The sequence below is a fragment of the Diceros bicornis genome, chromosome 26 (assembly GCF_020826845.1).
Source record: "Diceros bicornis minor isolate mBicDic1 chromosome 26, mDicBic1.mat.cur, whole genome shotgun sequence".
NCBI classification, from domain to species: Eukaryota; Metazoa; Chordata; class Mammalia; order Perissodactyla; family Rhinocerotidae; genus Diceros; species Diceros bicornis.
Window position 1 is genome coordinate 8,957,400 of NC_080765.1, and position 10,036 is coordinate 8,967,435.

Consider the following 10,036-nt stretch of genomic DNA (forward strand, 5'->3'; position numbering starts at 1 on the left):
CATCAAAACCCTAAGGTTTTTTTCTCATGAAACACTTTGCCACTAACATTTCTCTCTATATTTCTCCCCGTGAACTATCATCTTTTAAGTTCCAGTCTACCATTCCAAACTGTCAGGATCTTGATTTTGTCACCCATGTATCAGCTACGCCCTCCCAGTTTTATCACCATCATCATCTACAATCTGTAAGCATGCCTCCTACATCCCGATTCAAGCAGTGATAAAACACTGAAACACATTAGATGGTGGCATGCCATACAGCTCTGCCTTTGACTGATGAGTTTTTATTTACTAATGCATTTCTTTATTAGTCACTAGAGTGCTCAGCTCATCCTACGAACCAGAGCAATCAAATAAGGAAGGTTTCCAACATTTTCAGAGACATTCCCAGTTAAGTGACTGTATGCAGAAAACAGTACATGTAGAAAAAAATTATCATTAAGAATAGATGTAAAGGCCAGCCGGTGGCGTAGCGGTTAAGTTTGCATGCTCCACTTCGGAGGCCTGGGGTTCACAGGTTCGGATCCCGGGTATGGACCGATGCACGGCTTGTCAAGCCATGCTGTAGCAGCATCCCATATAAAGTAGAGGAAGATGGGCATGGATGTTAGCCCAGGGCCAATCTTCCTCAGCAAAAAAAGGGGAGGACTGGCATTGGATGTTAGCTTAGGATTAATCTTCCTCATTAAAAAAAAAAAAAAAAGGAACAGATGTAAGTCTTACAACTCATTAATAAAAGGACAAATAACTCGATTTAAAATTGGGCAAAGGATCTGAATAGACATTTCTCCAAAAATAATATACAAGTGGCCAATAAGCATATGAAAGGATGCTCAATATCATTAGTCATCAAGGAAATGAAAATCAAAACCACAATAAGATACCATTTCACATCCACTAGGATGGCTATGATCAAAAAGTCAGATAATAACAAGTGTTGATGAGGATGTGGAGAAACTGGAACCCTTATAAACTGCTGGTGGGAAAGAAAAACAGTACAGCTGCTTGGAAAACAATCTGGCAGTTCCTCAGAAGGTTAAACATAGAGTTACCAAATGATCTAGCAATTCCACCCCTATGTACATATCCAAGAGAAATGAAAACATGTCTAGACAAAAACATGTATGCAAATGTTCATAGCAGCATTGTTTATAATAGCCAAAAAGTGGAGAGAAGCCAAATGTCCACCAGCTGAGGAATGAATAAGTAAAATGTGGTAATCCATTCAATGTAATTATCACTCAGCCATAAAAAGTAATGAAGTACTATACATGCTATAACATGTATGAACCTTGAAAACCTTATGTTAAGTTTAAGAAGCCAGACCAAAAGGCCACACAGCGGATGATTCCACCTATATGGTGTCCAGAATAGGCAAATCTATAGGCAGAAAGCAGATCAGTGGATGCCTAGGGCTGAGAGAATTAGGGAGAAACGATGAGTTATTGCTAATAGGTACAGGATTTCCTTTTGGGGTGATGAAAATGTTCTAAAATTGTGGTAATGGTTGCACAACTCTGTGAATATACTAAAAATCATTGAATTGTACACTTTAAATCGTGTGGTGTATCGCATGGTGTGTGAATTATATCTCAGAGAAAAGGCTACTCTACCTTTCATGCTGACATGCACGATGGCTGACAGAGTACATATAACAAGTGCCAAGAGAACCAAGAGAACGATCAAGTAAGTGCTGAGCAGGACTCCACCAGCACAGTCCAGCTTCCCTCTGTGCATGAGGTACAGAGACAGGATGCCAATCCACCTGTGGAGAAATAGGGAGGGTCAGAAACGGAACCCAAGGAGCTGCTTTATAAAACACAATAGAAAGAAATAAAAGGAGTTAATATTTTCCAAAACAAGGCGAGGCTTGCTTTGGAATATAATTTTCATCAATAAAAGATCCACTAAGTCAACTTAAGAGTATGGCTTTTTTTTAAATGAGCTTTATACTTTCTATGTGTACATAATTGTTCTTATCCTATGCCTGCTGTAATACATGAGAGGCATTTAAAGCCATAAGCAAGCAAACAGAATGTGAGCTGCTGGAAAACAGCCCCATGGTGACTCAGAAATACCCAACTGGTAAACCAACAAACTATATACTTGACTAAATTATTAACAAGAGAATTTTTCTTCTGTGGATTAAGAAGAAATTGATAAACACCCACTGTAACATACTGTGTGCAGTACAAAAACAAGGGGGCGGCAAGCAAGCTCTGCCAAGATGTTCCACGGTGAACACTGAGACACTTGAAAGGACAAGCATTGTGGACTCAAAAATATATTTCACAGTTCAGTGCAAAACAAAGAAAAACAGCAACAAACAATGCAAAGAAATAGTGACCCATGACTAGAGCTATTTCAGCAGAGGGCCGAGCACCATTTGGCAAGAACTCTGTATTAATAATTCAAGCGCAGACATGGAATTGGATTAATTTTTTATGCTTTTGTCAGTTTTGATATTACGACACTGTGTCTAGAAATAACAACGGGAAATGATCTCGGAAAGACTTGGCCCTGAAAACTATGAAACTCTGAAAACTACTGAGAAGCAGCTCATAACATTTCGTGTTTTTATATTCCTTTCCCCTCAAGAATCTATTTGTTTATAACAATGATATTATTCCTTGCTCAGACCCTCTGGGAACAGACTTCAGGGACCCAATTCCACTTCCCACCGACTGCACACTTGGAAAGACAAGAACATATACGCCACACCTGTCTGCTCCTCAGGGAATCCAGCCACCACCGGCTCAAGAACAGCCCTGAAGGGTGTTATTTCCCGTCTTTCACTGGGCAGATACGAGATACTGCGCGTTTCCATGGAGAGAGCCCGAATGATGTCAGTGGCTGCACCCGGCTGCGGAAGGAGACACACCTCCCCTCCCCACCCTCCTCCCCCTCCCGAGACCCTGGCTTTGGTGGGCAGTGAAGTCCCGGCGGCTCCCAGCGCCAGGTCTCCGCGCCGCAGCGCGGACGTCCGGCCGCGGGCCCCTGGTGTGACCTGGGCACGGCCGACCCGCCCTGGGCCTCAGTCTGCCACCTCTAAAACGGGGAGAGTAACAGCAGACCTCCTCGGGCGGTGGAGAGGCCTAGATGGAGAACACAGGGCACCGCGTCGGCGCGCAGGCACCTGGCGACACTGTCATCACTCGCGGACGCTCGCCCTTCGCTCCCTCCTCGACCCAGGCCGCCCGCCCGCAGAGTCCGTGTCCTTACCACAGCACTCGCAGGAACAGCTCGAAGAACCCGGGGAAGACCAAGTCGTCGCTGGCGATGGCCCAGCGCCGGCTGAAGAGCACCATCCCGGGCATGGCGAAGGCCCCGCCGCCCAGCCTGGGGCCACACCGCCGAGAGCCTGTCTACCCTCCGGGCCCGACGCTCTCCGGGCTCCGCCACCAAACAGACCGCGACTCCGCGCAGGCGCACGCGAGGGCGGAGCCCGGCGCATGCGCACGCTGAGGCCGAGTCCGGGGCACGGGCGCTGAGCCCCGTGAGACCTCCGCTCGATCCTCTGCTCTTGCGCAGATACGCTGACACGGAAGACGCTGGTCAGTGTTTTCCCAGGTCTGCACGTGTGTGGAGTCCATGTTGCTAATATTCCCATTTTATAGATAAAGACTATTCGGGCCCTGTGGGATTATCCAGCCTAGAGACCCACGGCCGTTGGTGGCAGATGTGGGGCTCATCCCAGGTCTGTGGGACTCCAAGTCTGTGACGAAGTTGCCCCCTGGGTGCCTCCCGCGGTCAGGAGTGCTGCATTAGGACCCTTCTCGAGTTCAGGGTCTGAAACCACCCGGCATGTTGGGGCTGGGAACGTGGGGAATAGCCTGATCTGCCCTCCGCCTCCCGAGCAGGCGGTCACCCAGTGCCGTAGGTTCTGACCGCTTCTCAGCACCTCCACTCTCCTCCACCCTGGTCCGAGCCCCCTTCTTCTCGTGCCTGGCCCTGTTTCTGCCCTACAAGACACTCCCCCTACAGCAGCCGGGGTGACCTTGTTGAACCGTCAGACGTAGGCCCGTCCGCTTAGGATCTTGCAAGGCTGCAATTTTTGCATAAAATAGACTCCAACTCCCCCGCAGAGGACTTTTCCATGGTAGTCACGCAAGTCCGTAAATGCGTGTTTATCTGTCTCCCGCGGTTCGAGTTAATTACTTTCTCCCTCCATCTCCCTACTGCTTGCTGCCTTTTTTTTCCTCCTGAAATACATCAAGCTCATTCTCGCCTCAGGGTTTTTTTTTTGTTTCTTTTTCTTAACAAGATGAGTGTATTTCTCTCTCATAACCCTCTGGGAATAAGCAATACAGGCTGGTCTGGGAGCTTTATGGTGATAGGACCTAGCCTCCTTACATTTTGTTGTTATGCCATCACTAGGTTGTTGTCCTTGGCTTGGACCAAGATGACTTGCCATCACACCTAGATTACAGCTACCATCGCCTCAGGGCTTTTAAATTCTCTGTTTCTTCTGCCAGGAATGCCCCTCCCACAGGTGTTTTCATATCACTCTCCCACTTCATTCAGGCCTCAGCTCAAGTGTCACTGCCTCAGAGAGGCCTTCCCTGGACACCTTATCTAAAATAGCCCACCCATCTATTCCCATTCCCTTACCCTGCGTTAGTTTCCTTCATAGCACGAATCCCTCCCTAACATTGTATCCTGATTATTACCTCTCTCCTCCCACCTTGGAGTGTCAGTTGCATGAGCGTGGGCACCTTGTCAGACTTGTTCACTGCTATGCACATAATAGACACATTATAGGCACTTATTAAATACTTGATGAATGAATAAACCCATTATATGTCAAGATTTTCCAAGTCTGAAGTTCCTTCAGGGGTCTTCTAAAGGGCAGAATTTCAGGGTTAAAAATAATATTGAAATTGTATTGATGGTGGTGAAAATGATACAGGGAATTGTAAATATGGAAGTTATGAGGTTTTAATAGAAAAGAGAACCATTCATCATAATATTTATTGGGCACTTGGTGTGACTCGAAGTGACTTAATTGGAGAGGTCAGGGAAGACTTTCCTGAAGGAGATATTAAAATGAGATCTGGAGGAAGAGTAGGAATTAAGGTGAAAGAGGGTGATTCAGAAGTTAGAAGGTTGTGCCTGTGATCACACATATTCTTAAATATAATGATGCCCTTTGAAAACAGGATTTGTAAGGCTTAGCAATAAGATAATGCTTCTACATAAACTTTTTTTTTGTGAGGAAGATCAGCCCTGAGCTAACATCCATGCCAATCCTCCTCTTTTTGCTGAGGAAGACCGGCTCTGAGCTAACTAACATCTATTGCCAATCCTCCTCCTTTTTCTCCCCAAAGCTCCAGTGGATAGTTGTATGTCATAGTTGCACGTCCTTCTAGTTGCTGTATGTGGGACGTGGCCTCAGCATGGCTGGAGAAGCAGTGCGTCGGTGCGCGCCCGGGATCCAAACCTGGGCCGCCAGTAGCGGAGCACGCGCACTTAACCGCTAAGCCACGGGGCCGGCTCCTCTACAGCAACTTTTGGTAGTAAAAGTAAAGAAGATATTTTGAACTTGTTACAGACAATAACAACAACCCACAAAACTGTATTTCAAAGACGTAGGATACACATTTTTTTAAACAAGTATTTTGTACAGTTCTCATCACTATAAGTATATTCTGCCACTTCCATGTAACATTATTCCATTGGTTGAATTAGACCTATTTTATTTTTTTGGTGAGGAAGATTGGCCCTGGGCTAACATCTGTTGCCAATCTTCCTCTTTTTGCTTGAGGAAGATTGGCCCTGAGCTAACATCCGTGCCAATCTTCCTCTATTTTGTACGCTTGACGAGCGGTGTGTAGGTCCACACTAGGGATCTGAACCCGTGTGTAGGTCCACACTAGGGATCTGAACCCAAGAACCCCAGGCCACTGAAGCGGAGTGCGGGAACTTAACCACTAAGCACCGGGGCCGGCCCCTAGATCTGTTTTAAAACATTATTCAATCCTATGGGTAGCTCATATGATGGGGTTCAGGGCAGGCCACCGCAAGATGCACTACTCTGGTATGAGGATTATTTCGAGCTGAAGACAATAAAGGCTCAGAAGACTCAGGGAGAATATTTCACTTTCTCCCAAACAGCCTAAAATAATTTAATATAGAAGGCCTGTTCCAGGAAGGAGCTAATACCATATGATAGCTGTAGTATAATGTAAAATAGGTGTGATAGAAAGACACCAGCAAACCCATTTTTGGCCCAGCAAAACTTAACAAACATTTGCATTTACATCTCCATGTAAATTGTCTCCCTCCCCTCTGAAATCCCAACATCCTCCTTGTCTTTAGCTGAAGATATTTAATCTGGCAGGTTTGGGCAGATGGCTGAGTTAGTGTTTTTCCTGAGTTTCTCCCATGCATATGTGTTATTAAACTTGGATTTTTCTCCTGCTAACCTGCCTTTTTAATTATTTGGCCAGCCATAAGAACCTTAGGGAAAAGGGGGGGAGGAATTCTCCCTTTTCCCCAACACATACAAATCATATCCATTCCCTTATTTTAGACACATTTTTCAATGTTCTGCTATTAAAAATAGCTATTTTAGGGCCAGCCCCAGTGGCCTTAGTGGTTAAGTTCTGTGCGCTCTGCTTTGGCAGCCTGGGATGTTAGCTCAGAGCAAATCTTCCTCAGTAAAAAAAAAAAAAAAAAAAAAAAAGCTATTTAAAAATAGATCTTTAGGGGCTGGCCTGGTGGCATAGTGGTTAAGTTCCTCAAAAAAAGAAATAGATCTTTAAAAAGGATCTTTTTATGTATTTTGGTGAGGAAGAGTGGCCCTGAGCTAACACCTGTTGCCAATCTTCCTCTTTTTGCTTGAGGAAGATTTGCCTGAGCTAACATTTGTGCCAGTCTTTCTCTATCTTGTACGTGGGTTGCCACCACAGCATGGCCACTGATGAGTGGTGTAGGTCCGCACTTAGAAACTGGGCCCAGGCCGCTGAAGCAGAGTGTGCCGAACTTAAGCACTAGGCTACAGGGCCGGCCCCAGGATCTATTTTTAAAAATAACTATTTCTTGTTGTTTCCAAAATGAACTATCTAGTCAAAGCATAGCTCTTGAAAAGATGACCAATCATGATTTTTTTTTAAGTGATGATAATTTTCAAATACAGATAAGATTCTGACACCTAAGGACCCACCATCCAGATTTAGCAAGGGCTAACATCCTGCCATAATTGCTCCATCTGGAATTTTGGGGAAAAAAAACATCTTTGATATCCTCCTCTGCTTATTCTTTCAGGTTAATTTCATTATTTATTTGCAAACTGCAGTTAAGCATTATTCAGAGACTTTCTTGGCATTTCATTTTATCTTCATATTAACTTGGAGAAATTGTGACCTTTAGTCTTTCATTTTTCCAAATCAGTTGATTTATATCCTCCTCTATTTCTCCCTTCAGGGCTTAATTTTCTTTAAGTCCCTATGTCCAAGTAAAATTCATATATCCTTGCATTTAATGTTTGTTGCTATTGTCTCTGTTGGATTGGGGGGGGCCAGTTTTAGCCAGGTGATCTTTCAGGAAGTCTGATAGTTGTTTTTCTAAGCATTCTTTAGTCCTGAGATCTTCCGTTCTCAGAATTTGAAGTAAATGACTTTTAGTTTCAGGGCACACCAGTTTTCCTATTACAGAACCATTTACTGTCTTAGAAACCTTATCAGATGAGTAAATAGGTTCTGTATTCCCATTCTGTTTTGGTAGAGGAGTCAAGTGTAGTGTAGTGTTTGTCTGAAGACTCACACTTTTTAAGTGCCCAAGGCACTAGGAGGCGAGATCTGGAGTATTATATTCTAGTCCTTGTCATTGTTTAAAAAGATTAGTGCTATATTATGCTGAAACTTGCTTTTAAATTGCAGGGATAAAAGAGGGAATTGTTTCAGAACTGGAGAAACACCCACAACACCTACACAAGACCATACTACACTAAACCTTTGGTGGTGGGGGGCCCATGTGGCACAGACGGGGCAGAGCACAGGTTCCTTGGAAATTCCACATTCAGCCACTAGAGGGCGAAGCACGCATTAAAAAAAAAAAAAAAACCACCCATGGAGCCCCAATCCAATCAGCCCTCATTAGCTCTCACTCAGATGGGTGGTTTGGGAAGGTACCTGGCAGTCAATTTCTGTAAATGCACTGCTCTCCCAACAAAGGCAAAACTGACCAATGTCATCAAATGGACCAGAAGGACTCCTGCCAGAATGGTTCTCAGCCAGCTTTTAAGGCAGCTGCCCCAAGCTAAGCATAAAGAAAGGGAGGTGCAAAGGGGGTCGGCGCTGCTAAGCCCTTGATGTGCACCAAGCTGTTTCGAGGGTCACGACATGGGCTCAATTACACCTCACAGAAATCCTGTGGCAGAAGTCTCTGCATGTGACTGCGGGGGAACGAGGCTTATGTTAAACCCCGGGGTCACAGAGCTAGAGTGTGGGGACAAGACTCTTAACACAAGGCTGACCCCAAAGCTTGTACTTTCTTTACTCAGTGTCCCACAAATCACGTATGCTTTCTGTTGAAATGAAACCTTTGCTTGACCTTTCCAGGAAGCTGTCCAGCCTGGTGGCATCTTTGGAAAAGCTGGGCTGGATCTTCTTGCAAGGTCTTCTACCTGCAACTTTTTTTCACCACCTATTTCTCTACCTACTCCTCCCTGAACCAGACTGTAAGGAAGCAGGAAGTGTAATTCACTGCTGTGGTTGAACTGGACAGGGAACAGATTGGTGTCTGTAAGCAGCCAGCAGCTTTTCAGAGTTATCACTTAGTGGGCAAATTTGTTAACTTTGCTTTACTTCTCCTCATGCTTACATTAAAGAAAAAATTCACACAAATAAAACAGCTCGATAAAAAATGTTAATTACCTGATAACCTTTATTCAGGAAGTGAAAGTAACTCTGAAACAGTGCTTCAGAAGACGCGTCATACAGGCCTTTGTTTCCAACGTGTGCAAGGATGCTGCCCCAGCCCTGCACTCCCACTCAGGCGCCCTGTTTATTAAGATGTCATCCTGGTTGGCCACAAAGTGGTGGTATCATCTTAACCAATTTTAATTTTACTTGGGCAGAAGGAGTAAAGAAGGCATTGATACTTCATAAATCAGGCGGTGTGCTGAGGTCCCAGCTGCTTCTTCTATGCATTGTGCTCTCCAACGAATGATCCCAGCTTGTGTTTGATTTACATGCACAAAAACAGGTGTTAGCCCCCAACCCCAACCCTAGTTTGGGCAGCAAGCAGTCTGCTCCACTAAGAATGGGATTTCCCACCCTTCTTCCATGCTCTCAGAATCTTCCAGTGAGGATGAGAATAGAAACTAAAACAAGACTAGGATGCTGGAAGGAAAGATACTCTGATACACAAAAGCAAAAACGTGAGGCAAGGATGGGAAGCAAAATGAGAGATAAAGACAGGAGGTTAAGTTATGCAGTTACACTGCCAATTTAGAAAGATGTTAAGAGACACACTAGATAAAACCCATCCAGCTCCCTTCCTCCACAAGATATTTTAATGCTGCAAGCAAAAATACTACATCCTCCTTGTAGTAAGCACTGTTAGTATTCAACACTTTTAACATTTATGGTGCATCACATAAAAACCAAGTCATATGCCTTTGCATAAATCAAAAAAAAATGTAGCAAATTAATATAATGGCAAGATCAGGAGGAAAAATTCCAATTTTCCCATAAAATACAGAAAGTTTGAGATTATTAAGTGGACAACAAATGTTTGCATCCCTATATAGAGCTTTTGTTGCCAACTGAAAAACCAAAAAGTCATCCTGATAGGATGTTCCAAAAGCCTAATTCATTAAAAAAAGACAATTTATTCTACGTTTAATAAAATGTTTATTTAGGATGGTAACACAAGATAAATCATGCAAGAGCTCAGTGAAAAGAAAACTAAAAACAAAAAAATTTAAGAGTATAAGGAATGGCAATTGGTGCTGCCAATTAAAAAAAAAGTAAATCATTTTACTACCCAAAAGTGGTATGAAAAACTGTTTGAATCTGAGCATGGACATGGT

General features: G+C 44.1%; 1 protein-coding gene across 1 annotated transcript in view; it reads right to left on the minus strand.

The window, feature by feature from the left end:
• DAGLB (diacylglycerol lipase beta) overlaps nt 1-3,405 on the minus strand; it is a 36,576-nt gene extending 33,171 nt beyond the window's left edge. Inside the window, exons 1-2 of the mRNA XM_058569319.1 lie at nt 3,223-3,405; nt 1,614-1,765 (exon numbers count right to left, since the gene is read on the minus strand). Coding sequence (XP_058425302.1) covers nt 1,614-1,765; nt 3,223-3,317 — 247 coding nt within the window. The 5' untranslated portion in view covers nt 3,318-3,405. The remainder of the gene's footprint in view (nt 1-1,613; nt 1,766-3,222) is intronic.
• Between the last annotated feature and the right edge of the window lie 6,631 nt (nt 3,406-10,036).